The following is a 19,504-nucleotide window of genomic DNA, read 5'->3' as shown; positions in this document are numbered from 1 at the left end:
TGTTATTTTTCATCCAGTTAGAAAATCTCTGGGTAGACGTAAATACTACATGTATACCAGAAAATGGTAGTTTAATGTAAATTTTGTTCCAGAGCCATTAGTGGGTTTTAACATGTTTTATACATGCTTTTGAAACCCTGTTTGTATCTTTCCCCCCTTCTGCCTTCATGGCAGTGAATTATCAGGAGTGGGGATAGCCATCTAATTTTGTTTGAAAGGTACCAGGCTTCACCAGCAGGCAGAGAGAGAACCAAATAAAAGGAAAAAATTGCCTGGAGGCAGAAACCCAGCAGGCATCCACTGTTCTCTTAAACAGTCTCCACCAAAGATCTAACAAATAGACTAAGTGCTCCTGGTTGCTGTCTAGTTAAAGGTGATCAGGGTAACGGCTTGCCAGTCAGATGTCCATAACCTTGCCTGGCTGGAGAAGAGGGTGTTATCCCCCCCCCCCCCCCCCCCCCCCACCAATCCACAGCATATAAACTGTAATTACACACTTGGGAAAATGTCAGTGGAGAGACAAAATACTGTGTGAATGCTATCACATAGGTCAAATCTGGAATTGGTCTATCTCATAGAAATGTTCATGAATACAGTTGAACAACAAAACAGAGTGAAGTCTAGTTTGACATATTGTTGTTCTCACTACTAATCCAGCAGCATCATCTTCAGGAGTTTGAGTTTTGATGGTAAAAGCTACAGATATGCCAGGGACAAAACCTGACTACCGTGTACCAGTGAGGCCCCATATCTGATCCTTTCAGATTGAGCAGCTGGAGCGGAGGATGGTCTCCCTGGAGGAGCAGACAGAGAGGCTGAGGGGAGAGAAAGAGCAGCTACTCGAGGCCAACGCAGACTTGGCTCATGACTGCCGCAGACTCCAAGCCACTGTGGATCATCTGCGAACCCAGGAAGCTGACCGTGAAGAAGCAGCCCATGCCCAGGCCCTGGCCCAGGGGGAGCAACATCGTGTCGAGATCGTGGCTCTAGAAGCCCGGCTGGCAGCGTCTCAAAAAGAGGCGACGAAGCTGCGCCATCAGTTGCTGAAGCTAAGACAGGACCTGGGGATTCTCAGAGCAGCCCGGGACTTCTATAGGAATCGGGCAGCAGCGCCAACGCGTTCAGGTGGGATCGCTAACAACATTAGCAGCAAGGTCAAATTCAAAACAACCATCCGCAGAGGTCTGCTACGCCAGCGCAGCCACCGAACACTCAGCCCCAATCAAGCCATCAGCTGGCAAGGCCGCAGCCCCAGTCCCACTAAGGACGAGTGGGAGGACATGAGCATAGACAGGTAATGATACACATGCACACGCACAGACGCGCTTAATCTCACTGCCTCCCCCCCTCATTATTTTTTTGGTGGTTGGAGGGGTGCGGGTGGGCTGGCGGAATTGTGGGGGGCTCGCAGCATCGAGGGGACAGCGTGCATATGCAAAGCGTAAGCAAATGGGTGATTGAATTTCATTGTCTGTCTAGTTGGTATTCAGGAGCCAAAAGAAGAATGTGAGGAAGAATGATAGAGAGAGAAGGAGAGGAGGGGGAAACTACTGTCAGATCCTTTGAAATATCCTGGGACGCCTTGCTTGGAGCTTATTGACTGAAATTTGCATGCAAAATTAGCCACCTCTCTACACAAAGTTGAACCGATGCCAGAAAAGCCCAGGGATGAGGGGGCCGCCAAAGCCTTGATACCTTCCAGTGATGCCATTTTCATGCACTAGTCACGCTACCCCGAAATTGACAGTTTGGCAGTTTGATTTAATTTACTGGTTCTTTGCATATTTACCAACCAACCCCCCCTGACGACACTAAGGACCTCTCCCCCCGCTCATCCACCCTACCATATATGCTTGGAAGCTTACCCCACCTTGTGTCTAGTTATGTTGGTTATCTTGTGGCATGTCAATTCAGAAATGTGCATGTGCGCGTCTTATTTCCTCTAGCCACCCCTTAACCACCTCCCAACACACACATACACACATACACTTCCTTTCCATCCCACGCTTCTCCTCTCTCTCCTCGCCTTAATTTGGTTAGATAAATTTTGAATGACCCTACTCGGATCCGTACCAGATGTCTACAAGCTGTTTAACACCCTCTAAATTAAGAACCATCGACAGTAATTATTTCATGTATGTTTTATGCTAAAAAGCCACTGAGCCAACATCTATTGAGTGATGGTCGGAATGATTTGATTTCAAACACTCGCTGATATTTATTTCCCTTCTCTTTCTCTCCGTGTATGCCTCTCCCCATCCGCTCGCTCTATGCCGAGTCCTGCTAACTCACCGTCTCTACACCAACTAATTCATCAGACCGTAATCCACCCCAGCTCTATCCGCATGAGGCCGTTTAACGGGGACTGGGTGCAGCTATGCCCTGCTTTCCTAATGCCTCTCCATGTGGCTAATAAGCAGCAGTCTAATAAACGCTTTACCTGAGAGGAGGATCTAAGTGGATTTGTGAAGAAGGTGTCTAAACTGAGATGTTGTCTTATTTAAGGCGCCTGTCAACTCATTTTCTGCTGTAAATCCTTCTGTGGCCCCTTATCTAACAGGGGTCCTCTTCACAAATATGTCTGGTAGATGCTCCCGGAAATACTCGATCTCTTTGGCCTAAATAGTGTCAAATAAAGATGTCAGCCTCGTTAAAGCTACTGACAAGTCTTTGTTTTTTTTCCTCTTATTTTTCTCACTGCCTCTGGCTCCCTCTCTTAAGTTTTGTGCTGCTGGAGGCAGCTGACCATTTTTAGCAGATCAGCAGTTTTGCCGGTGAGCAGGACAGAATGAGAGCAGGTAGGCACGGAGAATATCTCACTGAATGGTTATTTCGGAAGGAGTAAGGGATATGTGTTGGTATATGCTCTTGATCGCTGCTGGAATCATTCCGTGAAACCAGACTACCACTGGTGTAACGTAACGCCATCATGGCATAGTACTTTATTCAATCTTTATTCAATCAAGAGCCGCAACTTAGAGAGGGTTGGCCATTTATTGCATGATTGCTAGTTTGTTTTATGTTTTCCTAAGTTCACACGTTGAAATGTCCTTGACCTCCAAGAGCCAGGCCCATACCTTGCATGGTGGCTTAGCTTTCATTGATGCATGATAGTATGTTTATTTCATCTAAGATAGAAAAGTTAATTTACTACGGTGGTGGGAAGCATCTGTCCATGAGCTCCCTTAGGTGTTCACCTTAGTTAAGTTCTGATGACCGTGAGGACGTATAATTTTTATCCTCTGCAAACCATCCAGCGTCCCTTGTGTCATGTGCAGAAACACCTGTGTTCGTTATGTTTCAGCATTAATTTATTTCCTTAAATCTATCACACTCTCAATTACTCTCCATGTGTCCCAGGGTCTTGGGCCCGGCCCCTGTAAATGCACAGACGTGTGTTCATGAACTCTTCACACAGACGCACGTCTCTTCTAAATTATCGGCTTAGCATTCTTAACTATGTTGTTGGTATCTTGTGGATACAGTTACTCTTGTTGACTGATCTTCCTCGTGTTCACTGTAGACCGGTTGAGGCAGAGTTTCCTGCTGAGTCGACCTTGTCAATTCAATGTGTGATTCACATTTTAAGTATGTTCAGATTAATAGTGAGATTCGTTCAGAAATGCATTGAAGCTGCTAATTTCATATGAGATAAGTGGCATTTCTTCCACAAATGTATATAACCTTGGTGTTAGTGGTGGTGATAAGTAATCCTCAGCAAGTCCCTGTGCCCGCGCCAGACCAGCTTTAACCCTAACTAGCCCCCAGCCCTGTCATGTTCCAGTTAGATCCTCTCTCTGCGGTCTTTACCTCCGCTGCTTCTCCCAGGCCCCACCTTAATAAACCCGCCAGCGTAAATGTCACTGGCTTCCACCTTCACGTCAAAGGTCACTGTCAATAAACCTGTGTGTGCGCGAGCATGTGTGTCTCAGGAAGCCCTTACCGTGCGTCCATCAGATACAACTTTGCCTGGCTCCGCTCAGCCGTGCCTCTCACACATGTCTGTCACACACAGAAGGCTAATGAAGGCCACAGCCGCTCTCATACATGTTGATGCATTCACCAACAGCACCAGACACTGCAGCTTTTCACTTAATTTACACCCACATTTACACTTCCAGCTCAGAAATTGGATGGGACATTGATTTTCTGTTGGAAGGAGGGGGGCGGAATGCACATATTTTTGCTTGATGTCAACTAAATCAACCATAAAAGGTAAATTGGATTTTTGTCCAAGGGTGGTACTTTCAGAACCATGGTTTTGGGTTCAACTTCTGGCCTGTAATAACTAACTTCACTCTTCTCTACAGTGACAGTGATGAGGAATACTCGGACAGTCTCAACAGTGCGCCCTCAGGGACAGCACCTTACAGACAACATGCTAATAGAAAGGTTGGTCTGCGCTCACCTTTTAATAATTTTTGGGTTTAAAATAGGTATAAACCTTTGCAGTGAGACGGTAATACTGTGGGTATGTATTCCCCTGATGACTATGTCTGTGAATGTAATATTTTACTTGGGTTTATGTGATTACTCAGCCCTTAAATAATTTGTGTGCCTCCAGGTTTAGTTTGAGTTGTTTTATGCTCATTTTAACAACATTATTCCACTGTTTTAAGACCACTGTGAAAACGGTTCTTGAATCCTGAAAATACTGATTGTGCCGTGTATAAAATGGCATGTGATAGTAATTTTTTTTTTGACGAGTTACAATGCCATTTTAAGCATGTTACCTGTTAACGGTTGCTTATTTACTGAGGAAGGATCTGTGGAGGTACTAAAGAAAAAATTCAAAAAGGATTCTATTGGATTTGTTTTTTAATAATTTGATTTACACCGATCATACATAACATTATGACCACTGACAGGTGAAGTGAACAACACTGATTATCTCCTCATCACGACACCTGTTTGTAGGCGGGGTATAATGGGCAGTGAGTGAACATTTTAACCTCAAAGTTGACGGTTTAGAAGCAGGGAAAATAGGCAAGCGTAAGGATTTGACGAAGTTGTGATGGCTAGACGACTGGGTCAGAGCATCCGTGTGGTGTTCCCGGTCTGCAGCGGTCGGTATCTATCAAAAATGGTCCAATGAAGGAACAGTGGTGAACCAGCGACAGCGACGGTCATGGCTCATTGATGCACGTGGGGATCCAAGGCTGGCCTGTGTGGTCCGATCCAACAGATGAGTTACCGTAGCTCAGATTACTGAAGAAGTTAATGCTGGTTCTGATAGAAAGGTGTTAGAATACACAAGTGTATCACAGTTTTTTGTGTATGAGGCTACATAGCCGCACACCAGTCAAGGTGCCCACAGTGAGCATGTGATCATCAGAACTGGACCAGAGAGCAATGGAAGAAGGTGGCCTGGTCTGATGAATCACGTTTTCTGGATGTGGATGGCCGAGTACGTGTGCGTCACTTTTGAATCATCAATTAATAGTTCACCATACAGTTCTTCACCGTATAGGATGATATACTACAGATCTTCAGGTGTGAACTGCTGAAACAAGACCATTTTTAAATAGTTCCTGACATGTTGTAGACCAGCGCTCAAAGAATCATGAAGATGAATAGATAATGAAAACAATCTTTTATTACCCCGGGGGTCTATCTAACTATTTCTTTGCAGGCTTAGGTCCATGTCTGACTGTACGTCTTTTTACTGGACCACGGCCTTTACACTTGCATTCACAAAGGCTTCCCTGTGTGTGGTTGTTGGTGCGCCTCCCTTTCAGTTTCCTCTCCACACCATGAAATCAATAGGCCTGGACCCTAGCACTTGTCCGCATCAAACTACCTCACAGCAGGACATGGCAGCTCCAACCCCCAGAGAGAAAAGTCCGTCAAGAAGAGAGGGAAGAAAGGGACCTTTAAAGATGTTGTATCTTTCTCCTTTCTTTCTTTTTGCTGAAGGAGAGGAGCAGGGTAGAAAGTGGAGAAGAAGTGGAGGTTGTAGTTGTGAATGTAACCAGGGAGCTGTCAGGACCCTTATCTAAGATCCCCCTTTAGTCTCCCCTCGCCGGATGCACCAAATGTGGCCATCAACTCCTGCCAGGCTCATTGCTGTGACAGCCCAAGCCCCTATGTCACAAACCAAAGGGTTCATCTCCTCTCTCCTCTCTGCATGCGTGATCAAACCTGGCACTGATCAAATCCTGCCTGACCCTCATACAAAGGATGTAGGCAGAGAGGAAGGAGGGGTGAGGTGAGGTGGGGGGGGGGGCTTCTTTGATGTCACTACAAACGATGGTTCAGTTGGGAGGTGTCACATACACACATGCATGCACACTTGCGTGCAAATGACTGTACACTCACACACACTCACACACACACAGACACACACACCTGTCATACTGTAGGAGTGAATCAGGGCTTCCAGACAGTGATTGAACAAAGGCGGTATTTGCAAGCAAGCATGTCAGAAGTAATATCCCGGCTTAGAGGTGTTCAAGTTGGAGTCAGTTGAACATGCTCAGGTGAATTATTAAAGCACATGGTGATTTGTCTTGTCGCATTAAACTGAGCACACCGTGTGATCATGGTGTCATTATGAGCCGCGTCTCAGGAAGCACAACATGTCAACTGTTGTGTTACATTAAACGGCTGCATTTCGTCAGCGTCTCTGACTTTTCTGTTCTTTTAGTCCTACAGGTGTTCACGGATCTCAAACACGGAAGAAGCAAAATCTAACAGAAGACAACCTGATGTTCTGGCCCAAGGTAGCATAAGTTTTCCTTTTTCACAGTCATGCAAAACTACAAAAACCTAATCAACTATTAACCGAAGCAGAGAGCTCTCTCTGTGTATTTGCATGCTGTCGATCGGAAACAAGTACTTGAGAAGTTAACAAGCTTTGTATGTTTTCACAACTTGACACTCCTGAATTGGTTATAAATGGAAAATGTTAATCACTTGAGTTGTTAAAAATATCACAAAGACACTTTTACATACCGCTGTTAACTCCCAGCAGCAGCTTCTAAAAAGGGATTTTGAGGTTTTCTGCGCACTTGTCAACTCTGAGGCAGCTGCATGTACTTCCTCCTGTTAGATGATAAACAGCATGAGCCCTGGGAACGAGGGACAAGAGGGGAGAAAAGCAGGTGGAAGAGGAAGAGGATGCTGATGAAGGCCCAGCGCTGCTCCTCCTCTTCTCTGCAGCAGCGCATTGAGTCTCTACAGCGTCACATTGACATACTGCAAAGTGCCAGGAAAGATGCTATGATTTCAGCAAGAGATCTGCGAAAGGCCAACGAGATGATCACTGCACAGCTCAACTCCCTCTCGGAGAAGCTCGGCAGCAGCAAGCAGCTCACTCAGGTAACCCGGGGAAGACGGGGAGTTGAGTAAAGGGGAAAGCCAGTTGTAAGTGTTGGGAAGTTTCTTATTTTCCCGTCTTTGTCTTTCTTTTTGTGATTCTTTTGTATTTTCTGGGGGCTGTGTGTGCAGCAGTGGCATGCCCTTATCATGCTTAATAAGTGTGGCTGACAGGCCTACCCTTGTCTGTGGAGGTCAGAAGAGAGGAGGAGAATCTCTTACTCTCTTTCTCTCTCTCTCACTGCGCGGTTGTCTCCTCCTGCTGAATGTTTCAGTGAGCCGGTTCTCCACAACGATCCGTGTCACCGGCAGTTTCTTTACTCCAAATATGTGCGCCCGTGTTCACAGGCGATCGTGAGGTGACTGTTTTTTTTATAGAGTCCAGACACACCCATTTAGTAATTTAGTAGCTGCCTCCAGGAAGGAAACTCTTAGACTTGGTATAGAATGTAAATAAAAGACCAAGCACTTTGGCCCCTAAACAGTGTCTTTCCTGTCAGGGCCTCCTTGTATACATCAACATATGTACACACAAACACACACGCCCTTGCACACATGACAAACATAATTGTTAGTCTGACAGGCAGAAGACCTTTTTTTTTGCGAATTCAGACATGGCGGCAAAGGCCCACTGGATTTCTGATTAGGTGTTTGTGCCTGTATGTCTGTATATGTACTTTGTGAAACAGTACAGATACAGTATATTGGAATTGTACTCTTAGGTCAGAGCACGACCCTCATAGCGATGCTACCTAGGAAGTGGCCCTTGTGCTCCCACCAGGGCATCTGATTGCTGAAGCCCAAGGAGACCGTAACACTCAGACACAGCAGTAAAGGCACCTGTGTACATACACACACTAACACACACACATATACACTGTTGTGTGAATGAGTGGACAGGGAGGGAATTGTTGTCTTCCTGTTTGTTTCCTCTTTCCTCTTGCAGTATTAATGCCACTGCTCCAGAGAAAGTTGGAGCCGACTGACTGGCCAAAGCTGAGGCTTGTTGCCCTCTCTGGAAAGGGCAAGAGGTGATGGACTTTGGGCTTGTTCCAGCCAGTCCTGGCCAACTCTCTCACTAAAACTCTCTGCTTGTAATTGGCTTAGGACAGACTCCACAGGGGCCATCATGTGAGAAGTAGCATGGCAGTTTCACAGAAACTTGTTTGTGTTGCTCTGTCTCCTGATCCTTCGGCCATTCTGTCCTTCCTCGGTTCTTCCTTCCTTGCCTCCTTCCATCATTAAGTCATATTTTCACATTTCTGGTATTTTTCTTGCTTTTCCTTTTCCATTTACAATACGTGTGTGAGTTAGAATGTAAATACCTGCATTTGATAGTTGGCATTTGAAGAATACTTTTGCTCTCCACAACTCTGTACAAGAGGAATAGACCTGACATTGTAAATATGTAAAATGCTTTGTAATGCCATGCATCAACCTAACAGGAGCATGTGTTTAGCACCATCACAACATGTCCACCCAAGTATTTGGATGCTTACTTTTTTGCTTTCATTTAAATATTTTTTATTGTTATTATTACGTTACAGGTCTCCCCTGGTTATCTGTGAGTATCTTTAGAAACAGATATCTGCATTTGAGTGTTCAGAATTTGTAAGTAAGCGACAACCTATTTGTTTACGTAGTGTTCACCGGTCGTGTTAGAGCAGGCTTTGGCTTCACGCAGGTAAACAGCCCTTCTTTAGAGAAAAAGAACGTCCTGTCATACCCTGTCAGTGAGCAAGATTACACATCGTGTTGTTGTCAAGCAAATACCTTACACAAAGAGAACTGGCTTCTTGTGAAACAGTCCTGCGATAGACACTGTCTCTCAATTCCACCTGTATTCTCGTGTCTCCAGTTGCTGGTCGGACTGTAAACAATGACTACCCAGATATCCTTTGGCTACACCAGGGGCCTTGAAACACTACATCCCTGCCCCCAGGGGCTAATATATCAGACAGTAGCTAATGGTCTCCCATTTTTTAACATATTTCAATAGTGCAAGAGGCGTGAGAAGTTGATTAGACGTGTTGGAAACAAATGAACCATTTAGCAATATCCAAGCTGCATATTTTGGAGGTAAATACACCCAAAATATTGATCCCGATGCAACCTCATGGATTTATAGATCCTTCTTTTCTCCTTATTTCTCTAAAACCTCTACAATACTTACTGTTGGTGTTTCTTGCTTTGTGTGATTTCTTTTTATTGATGTTGCCAGGCTCCTAATTTGTATCAATAAGAATTACCCTGTGAGTTCAATGTTATTGCTGTATTACTAAAGATGGATGATCACCAAAACTACAGAAAACGAGGGCCAATAAACTAATGTTATCCCTTATGAGGGAGGAAAAAAAAAAATCAGGTTGCAGATAAAGCAAGCTCTCCTTTTTCCACCAGGTATAACATTTGGTGAAACGTGCTCTTCGTGCATATCATACAAACACAGGATTAATTGGCTGCTTGGATCTCTTGCCTTACTCTGTCATTAAATTCACATTCGCTTCACTTTGTGGTGCACCATGACACTGCCTCCCAAATTTACCAGCCTTATCTCTTTAAGTGTGGAGTGTCCTGCCCTCCCCTAACAAGTTAAAGGGCTGGGATTATTGCAGGATTACAGGGGCACAATGGCCTAAAAAGAAAATCTCCAGGCATTATTTAAATTAAGAATTAATAATAGTTGCACAACAAATCACATAAAAGGTCTCTGGGCAGTAGAATAAACACAATGTCAGTGAGAAACAACAAGACATTACAGTATTATTCTAGTGATTTATCTGCGCTGAGTTTGGTTATTGTGAGCATCCAGGGATGGCTACAAGCATCTGGGTGTGCGGTTGTTTCAGCAGCCTACATGTCCTTATTTGTCCTGCTAATGATTAATTGGGACGGCATAAGCGAAACCACTACTGAGAGTAAAGAGAGAGAGCGGTGTCCTTTCTCCTGGCCTAATGGAACTACCAGTATATCAGTCCATGTCAGTGTCATCTCTCACCCGGGCTGAAAATGGCCCGTGAAATCAAAGCCTGTCTTACAGGAAGTGTCATCAATGCCTCTCTTAATTCGTGCACCACTGCCACTTTTCATTCTCTACTCCTCCCTCTCTCTTTCTCCCACCCTCCCTGTGGATATGGCACGTGTGTCTTCAACAGAGTAGAGGAAACCTAAAACAAGAGGGATTCTATTAAAAGGTGTCAGCCAGCAACCAGATATCAATAACCTCCATGTATGCGGAGCTGTGAGCAAACCCCTGGGAATCTGTGGTTTCACTTGGGTGTGTGTGCACGGCTCTGTGTGTGTTCCATCATTCACCCTTTGTGTGCAGCATATATCTTCATGTATCATGTCTCCTATTTGCGCCATTAAGCATTCTTGATGTTTGATATGATACCAGATAAGCTAATTGTGGCAACGTTAACCCAAATGTGCAGCAATGCGATTCTGGTCGAAGTTCTTTTTTTTTTTTTTAAATCTCCACACGTCTCTCTAAAGTGTGGTTCCAAGTATTCATCTCAGATACTCATGTTCAGAATCACTGATACACTGTACATTGTACATGATCAGTTAGTGGAATTATGATTCATCAATCTAAACCCAACCACTCACCAAATGCTGAACTCGCTCTGTCCCAAAGGGCTCTCTGATTCTGCAGGATGTCAGTCACTGTGAAAATTAGGCCCGATTGACTGGGCAACAGCATCCTCTGTCTCCTAATTAGGAGGTAAAGGTGTTTTACCACAGACAAGAAATAACAGCAGAGTCTGCTCCTCTCCATTGCATAAAACATACAGTATTTCAGACAATGTTTACTTAGCGTGTGTGTTTGTCAAGAACTATTAAAACTTTTGTAAGTCAGAAGAACAGCAGTAAAAAGTTTTGTCATGTGCAGAAGCAAAAGCTGGCCTCAAACTCTAAGTACAAGTCAGGCCATGCACCAGTAGATCATATCTGCCTTTACTCTGACCGCCTTATAACTCAAGTAACAGTAAAATATACATTATTAACAGTAGACAGAACTTTTGTTGTCAGCTGTGGCATCATCACCAGTAGCCTACCTCACCTATCCTGTCTGTTGGTCAATCTGCAGAAGCTGACCTCTGACCTGGCTGGTGTGGAGCAGCAGAAAAAGGTTTTGGAGATGGAGCTGGAGCAGTGGAGGCAGATAAAGTTCCCAGCGCAAACTGCACCACCACCGCCGCCGCCGCCGCCACCAGCAGCAGCAGCAGCAGCACCAGTAAACGCAGAGTGCTCCTGCAAGGCCCTCGAGGCTGAAGTCAAACAACTACAAGCGAAACTTAAGGTTAGCAGTGAAAGAGTTAATGAATTGCCTTCATGCTTTGTCTTACTGTGCATGCCTTATGAGATAAATCTCTTAATAGGATGATGGTATTAAAGGCCGTGTTCATTTCCAATTTTGTGCTTTATGAAGCCTGAGTGGATAATCCATGAATAACAAGGCATTTTCAGAGCTTTAATGTAGCGACACTACGCTCATTTTTGCATGTACAGTGATGCGCCAGGAAGGTTTGTGGGGAAAAAAGTGTCATTTTCTTTTTGATTTTCATCTGTTACTTACTATGCTGTACAACACAGTCTAGCACCACTGGATTATACATGCATTTATGTTTAAGTTAAAAAAAAAAAAAAAAAACATTCCCTGTTTTTTTTTAGTCAAAGATCAATATTTCTGAGTCACTTAAACATTTCACTGGTTTGAACAGCTTGCAGTCCTTGAGGACTTTAGAAACTCTAAAAGAAACTGTCAAGGTTTTACTTTCAAATCATGCATGGTGGGAAAAAAAAAAAAAAAGAAAATATTCCCGAGCCTTTCAATTTACACTTAACATCACCTGAAATTGCATGTGATTTCAACATGAATTAGCATTTCTTATCATTTGATCTTATTTCGGAGTACCTGTCAGAGAGATGAGAAATGAGGAATAACAGCAGAGACGTGCCCTACATCATAGGGAATGAGGTGTGAGTGGTACCACAGTATTATCACCCTCTCAGCAGCCAGCTCATCAGTGTCACCGAGCAGATTGCTGCTGTCGTTGCACGCAGCCGAAGAAGTCATGTCAGGTGACAGCGAAAAGGAGAGGCGAGGGATGCGCCGTGGGGGTGCGCGCACGGAGTGAGCGCATTGTCAAGAGCTTGTACTGGTGCAGTTCCCACAAGAGACTGGGGCCCTTTAAACCAAAGTGAACATGCACATTCAAATATCCATCATTTTTATGATCAGAAGCCAACCTGTCAACATGAGCTATACGTCTCTGTTACTCACACAGAAAAGAGTAACGCACAGGTAGTGGTGTAGTTTACAGAAATCTCACCAGTATTTCCACTAAATAAACAGAATATAAATGGAGCAACACTAATTAGAAATTAAAGGTGTCTTTTAGTGTAAAAGAGTTAAATACATTACTAACAATATTAGCCACTAATTTGCTGTACACAATTAAAATATATGTAATACTATAGGTCTAAAAATAGGTATTATTACTAATTACCGCTCTTATCTCATCCACTTTGAAGATACAGTTTTCCTCTTAACCTCTTTTAGCACCTTCCGCCCTCCCACTGTAACTATAATGAGGAGGCACGCTGTGCTTGACCTGTCATCAGCTGTGTCATGAAAACCTTCCCTGCCCCCATAACACACATCCTCAAACACATTAACCAACACGCATACCGTGTGCCCTCCCCCCAGAGTGCAAGTGCGGAGGTCACAAGACAGGTGGCAGCGAACAAAGCCCTGCGAGGCCAGCTCCAGGAGAAGGAGGACAAGCTCTGCCAGCTGCAGGACAAGTTAGTTTCACACCTTTGTCTTCATTAGTGCCACCTCTTCGTCTTTGTGTTTCTGTTTCTGTCTCTGTCTCGCTCTTGCTCTGCAGCAGAGCTCCTGTTTTGCCTTTTCTTTCTCATTATTCATCCCTCTCTCTGTGGCTCTGCGTGTCTGCACACTCTCTGCAGCTCTCATCTGCAGTGTTTGATTCCACCATGTGGCAGCACTCTGTCTGCTGCACTGCCCTTATGCACGCTTCTCCGTGAGTCATTTGTGAAATTATGCAGTTTCTCATCAGCGAGTGAACAACAACAACTGAAGGAATTGGTGTGTGTGCATATGTGCGCACGTGGGTGTCTTTTGTGTCATGTAGTGGGGTGGTGCTTACGTGGGCAGCTGATGTGGAGTGCTGATCAAAGCAGTGTATTGATTGTTTGTGTGCCGCAGGAGGGACCATTTTGGCCCATGACACTAAAACCCACACAGCATCACTCTGGCCTGTGGGCCACAAGTCCTAATGAGTTACATGGTTCACCTGCTGTAGCGCTCGCTGCATTACGTAGTCATAATGTATGTCTATAAACAGTTAACTCCGGGAAACTGTTGAGATTTGAACTGTGTAAGGCGCACATCACCATTCGGCATTAGGATCTCATATCTGAACTGAGAGGAAGGTAAAAAGAACGACTTGGCTTTCCTCCCTCTCATTCTCTTTGTCTTGTATGCTGTGTCCTCTGCCTGCCATTTTCAATAATGCATCCAGGGCATGTGTACAATCACAGCGGATATGTGTTTGTGTGTGACCAAAGCAGAGAGGATCACAGACGGACAGAGTGAGCATCCCTCAGCTGTGTTTCTGCGACAGCCTCGGCGTCTCCTTGTCACACACTCACTCACTCACTCACTCACTCGCGCACACACACACACGCGTAACTCGCCCATCTCTTCTACCACTCCATTTGCCTCCATAGAGGGACCCCTTCTCAGAATGAAAGACATGTCTAGACGTTTCTGAAATATACATCTCAGCACACACACAGGGAGCAGGGCTGCTTCGCCTTAAAGAAGAGAACGGGGGGAAAAAAGAAATGAATTTCAAAGTACACCGGCATGTCCTCAGTCAATATCCGGCACTATGGCGCTGCCTTATTTATGAAGCTGCTTCTTTCATCTTTAGCCCTGTTGTCTATCAGCCACATGAAACGTCCACCCGCACTTCATTCTTAACAACATACACAGAAGTGTGCGCTCGCTCTTACGCACACGTTCTTCAGACCACTGACTGCTATCATTACAATACACGCATGTTTGATGAACAATATTGCCAACAAGCACAGAACAAAGGGAACAAACGTGTGAGTGATCGGGATATAGTTGGAGGCTCGCTTTCTCTCTTTCCACTAACACTCATAAATAGAGATCACACGCTCTGGCAGAAACTCCATATATCCTTCATTCTTTTTTATCCTCTATTCTTTTTGGGGTGTAGAAGAAGAGAACATCTAAAATAAATGTTGTCGATCTAATTGCCATTAGCATTGGGGCAGAGGGAGCTGCTGGGGCTCTTATTGCTGCTCTCCGTCTTTAAGTCAACACCAGACAGTCATCTGAAAGGTTCAATATGGGTTTTCTCATTAATGGCCAAATCCATGGGGTAACCAGCCAGCGCTACTTCCCCCCAAAGTCCCCAGGCTAGACTCCTCTCTCATTTAATTTAATGTCACTCCAATAGGACAAGCTCACATTTATTTAACCAGTCTGCCCTCAGGCATTCATCCACCTAGGGAGGCAGGGACATTTACTTACACGAAAGCATTTGCTCTAGCATTGCGTCATCTGTTTATTTAAAATACACACACCATGATGCGTGTGGGAGCTAAGAGATCCACTACATCTTTGAAATTAAAAAAAAAAAAAAAAAAAAAAAACACAGCAAAAGCCATTTTAATTAACTGCATCCTTATGATCTTTATTCTATTTGTTCCAATTCCCCAAGGTATAGACAACCATGAAAATGCCTTATATTTGCCTTTTATGAAAACAGAATAAAACATGCTAACATACTGAGACCATTTAAAACACAAGGCCTCTCTGCCGAACGCAGGAATATTAAACATGTCAATACAGCGGGTTATCGAAATAGGATGTGACACGAGGTGCATGTTTGCAACGGTTAAGACAAGAACAGCTTACAGTACAGAGACATTGCATCTGTTTAGGGAAGTATTGTCAGCACAGTGCAGGGCGCAAACAAACAACATACTTTAGAGCCTATTCCCTCCTTAATAAATCGTTCCCGAGCCGAGTCCCCCCGCTGAAGTGTTTTTACATGACTGGTGTAATGCTGCCCTGAAAATAATAAACATTTAAATGCTTGATTACAGTCTTTCAAGTAGTGTCACTGCTGATTCAAAGTGCCGTTTGTCAAAAAGGAGTCCCCAGTCACACTTAGTGCGGTATTCCCTGCCAGAGCACTTGTTCTAATATATGCCAGTTAGAATTATATATGCATCCTTATTTCACCCCCCACTCAGCTTACCCAAGCAGCATGCCAGTGTATTTAGTTGTCATAATGAGCTGTCATGCCTGATGTACTGCATGGGGACACTGTGCCTTCCAGCTTAGTGTGTGTGTGTATATATTAGTGTCTGTGTGTGTGCATGTGTGTCTGTGTTTGGTCTGCTATATAGATGTTTTATATGAGGTTATGCCTGTGCAAGAATAAGGATATCTGAGTAGTCTTTAATACCTGCTTGTTCTTTATACCATATTTTGTGTGTGTGTGTGCACCTGTCTGTGTGGCTGTGTATTCATTTATGTATGTATTTAGGGTGAGCCACACAGAGCGAGATGTGAACATGAAAAGGCATCTGGTGGAGGACCTGAAGACAAGACTCAAGTTCCTGCAGGAGATGGAGAAAAGTTACAGGGGGCAGTTGGAGGAGCTGGAAAAGAAGGTACACGCAGCGCATCTCAGCTGATCATCGTGGCATCCAGTTAGTTTGGTAGAATGACTCAGAAAATGACGTATTGTCTTACTGTGTTTCTCATAGCCCAGAGATTATGTCTCCTTGAAGACTAAAAGAAAAGGAAATCCTATTCAGTTACTGTTCGGTCCACTTGTAGAATAGATAGATGTTTATTAAGCTGTTTTGAGTAAAACGTAAGATGAATATATTATTTGAGTGTCTTCTTCCTGCCCCTGTTCAGCTTTTTTTAATCTATCCCATTCCTCCTTTAATAGGTGAAGACTTTATCAGAGGAGGCCGGCAACAGGAAAGCCCTTGTTGAATCTCTAAAGAGAAGGCTGAATGTGGCTACGACTGAGAAAGCCCAGTATCAAGCCTCCTGTACAAAACTGAAAGAGGACCTGGAAAAAAAGGTTGGAAGCAGCTGCATAGTCGCAGTAGAGTTTTGGGTCATTTACCCTCTGTGTTCAACAGAGAACAAATTGTGTTCAGTTACCGACCAGCATAAATCATACTTTTGTAATTGTTCAGTTTAGAAGCCGTTTCCAGATGTGTCTTGACTGACCACTTCTGATCGAATTTCAGTGCTGCTGCAAAAATTTTTTTGACTTCAGTGAACACATGAAATATTAGCTAATAGTGAGCCTAAAATGCAGTATGGAAATACGGAAATCTCACATGTCTAATTTGCATATATCAACATGAACACGTATTATTGCTGTTTAGATGTAATTATTAGTTAGTTCAGTTAGTTATCAGCTACAAGGATGAAATTTAATTAAAATAAATTAAAAGAAACTCTCTTACTAATGAAGAGACAGCTCCTGCTGCGCTGTGTTGTAGAGCATTGAGGACATCGGTCCAGTAGTCACTGTGGTCTAGGGCACATTTGTGTTGGCAACCCTGACTACTTTTGACTGACTGGATCTCAGTGTATCCTCAGTATGTCTTGGGTGTGTTCATCCTTGTACTCAGAGTTGTCCACTTGTGATCAGATCAACCCAAGACGTAATTTAATGACAGGTGTGAACAGGGCTGCTGATCACGGTTTAGCAATATGCAGTAAGTACAACTAGATGTGCAACTTAAAAAAGGAAGAGTAAATAGTTTTCAAAGGTGTTAATAATGAAAAGTTTTATTATAGATTTGTGCTTCTGTCTTTTTTAATATGAGAATCTGTGTTGTAAATAGTAGAGGAATCAGTAGGAGTCAGCAGGAGTCACCAAAGTCAGAAATATTGAAATCCTACACACAGGGACTTTAAAGTTATTTCCACAATTGTCTCACAGACCTATGAGGATGTTGCACTTTTTTTTCCCGAAACAAAAGAAGATGGTTTTCTTTCAGCTGACCAGTTCTGCCTACTGCTTTTCTTCACAGGAGCAGCGCATGCACACCCTACAGGCTCGTTTGGGAGCCAGCGAGCAGGCTTTGGCTGCACTGGAACAGACAGCCACTGAGCAAATGGAAGGGTTGACCCAGCAGAGCTCCCATGCCTTGGAAAGGCTTCAGAGACAGCTTGGCCAGGCCTATTCCCAGCTGGAGCAGCTACATTCTTTTATCAAGGTACGGTAGCAAAGGGGCAAGAGAGTAAAGGCCATAGAGTCGAGAGTTTCTTGTTTTGAGCTTTTTTATACAACCTATATGGTGTGGTGTTTCTGTAACCTCTTCACCTGTGAATTGTAATGACATTGTATGGCAGGTTAAGGGTAGGGGTCTGCGTAATCTCGATCTCGTAACTACAACTGTCGTACAACCTAGGTAGGGAAGGCAGTGTCCTTCGGGAAGTGTAGGGTGGTAGTTTAGTTGGTTTTAAGGAATGGAGAGTGCTAATTTGTTGACCTCAGAGTTGCAGTTGGATAAAAGAAGTCCTCTCATTTACACATGCAAGGCACAAGCCTTACACCAATAGCATTTGGGATTGAGTCGAAACACCAATCCTTAATGGACAACCACCTCTACCGCCTGTGAAGCAGACTCAGTGTGAGTTAAATCTTACTGTTTATAACTTGCGAGAAGGATTTTGGCTTTACCACGCTTATTATGCAACCACCACAACCAGATTACCGATAAGTGACACAAGACAGATGGAAGGAATTGCAACATTTTGGATATATGTAATTAGGTGAGTCCTCTTTCTTCCAGTGTAAACTAAGACCCACCCACCACTGTGAGAATGCTGTGTGCACACTGGGTGCAGGCACTCCTGTCTTTGTCTAAACCTAATCCATCACCACGAGGTGTGTTTGTGCCTCTGTGTCAATCTATGTGTGTGTCTGCCAGAGACTGATAAAGACTGTCCCTCATCTCTGTTCAGTTGACATCTGTCTATCAAAAGAGGAAAGGGCTTGACAGAGATAGATTGTGGTGGCAAAACTGGTGAACACACATAAATCAAGTGGCAGATTGTGGACAATTGTCTCCATGATCTGCCACTTGAATCTGTGGCGATTTTCCATTGCTTTTCTAAGTAGTAAATATCAGTTGAATCTAATACATGCATGATAGGATCTTCTGTCTTTTCTTTTTTTTTAAGACTCTAATTTAGCTAAAACTAAATTTTTTGGAAAATTTACACACATATATACACTTTAATATGTTGGAGAAGACCCACATGCATGCTAATCTACATGTAACCTAAACATAGAAGCTGGAGTTCATGCTTGTAGTACTTTTTCCTCCATTCCCATAACCCTAAGCTGTTGGGGCCATTGTGTTGTTGTTGAGGATTCACATCATTGTTTGTCTCCCCCTGGCTCTTGTGATCCCCTATAAGAACACCAAGCCCTTTGATTGGACTGCCTGACGTCCGGAGGAGATTTACTCTTGTCATGTATTGATCAGGACCGGAGGGCTGTGTGTGTGTGTGTGTGTGTGTGTGTGTGTGTGTGTGTGTGTGTGTGTGTGTGTGTGTGTGTGTGTGTGTGTGTAGATGTGTCTGTATCTTTATGAGCTTGTTTTTTTTTTTGTTCTTTGTGCCTGTATGTGCTGTGTGTGTTTGTATTTGTGTGTGGATATTTTTTTTATTGTGTGCCAGCAAACCCTTTTGGCCCCTGCACATGCCCCAGGCTGTAAGCACTGCTCTTGAACTGTTAAACAGTGGCCCAGCATGCAGTGACTACTCCACAACACCCAGACGCGCACTAAGGAGATTGTTCTCTTGCAAAGAATATTTGGATTTGTCATCCCCACTGAAAAGCACAAGAATGTGCACAGTTTGGTAATATCTTTTTTTTTTTTCTCAGACATGCAGGATCCTATAACGACAATGTAACAACACATTTGCCAAGCCACATATACTTTTTATGAATGTTAAATAAGCTTCCATAAGTAACATTATTAAAACATTATAGGGTATGTAATAACTGATAAACAGCAGATTTTATATCGGTTCCTGGATAATCCATCGAAATTAAAGCAAAATCCATCC

The 19,504-nt window shown here is 43.8% G+C and overlaps 1 protein-coding gene across 2 annotated transcripts in view; it reads left to right on the top strand.

The window, feature by feature from the left end:
• cntln (centlein, centrosomal protein) overlaps window positions 1-19,504 on the top strand; it is a 77,358-nt gene that overhangs the window by 42,750 nt on the left and 15,104 nt on the right. For both annotated transcript variants that reach the window (XM_084567478.1, XM_084567477.1), the window contains 9 exons: window positions 765-1,294; window positions 4,311-4,392; window positions 6,647-6,722; window positions 7,052-7,320; window positions 11,408-11,620; window positions 13,031-13,128; window positions 15,936-16,062; window positions 16,350-16,487; window positions 17,455-17,640. In XM_084567478.1, coding sequence (XP_084423604.1) covers window positions 765-1,294; window positions 4,311-4,392; window positions 6,647-6,722; window positions 7,052-7,320; window positions 11,408-11,620; window positions 13,031-13,128; window positions 15,936-16,062; window positions 16,350-16,487; window positions 17,455-17,640 — 1,719 coding nt within the window. The remainder of the gene's footprint in view (window positions 1-764; window positions 1,295-4,310; window positions 4,393-6,646; window positions 6,723-7,051; window positions 7,321-11,407; window positions 11,621-13,030; window positions 13,129-15,935; window positions 16,063-16,349; window positions 16,488-17,454; window positions 17,641-19,504) is intronic.

This window comes from Chelon labrosus (genome assembly GCF_963514085.1).
Source record: "Chelon labrosus genome assembly, chromosome: 2".
Taxonomy (NCBI): Eukaryota; Metazoa; Chordata; class Actinopteri; order Mugiliformes; family Mugilidae; genus Chelon; species Chelon labrosus.
Note: the sequence above shows the minus strand (reverse complement) of the source record. Positions and strands in the feature narration are given on the sequence as shown.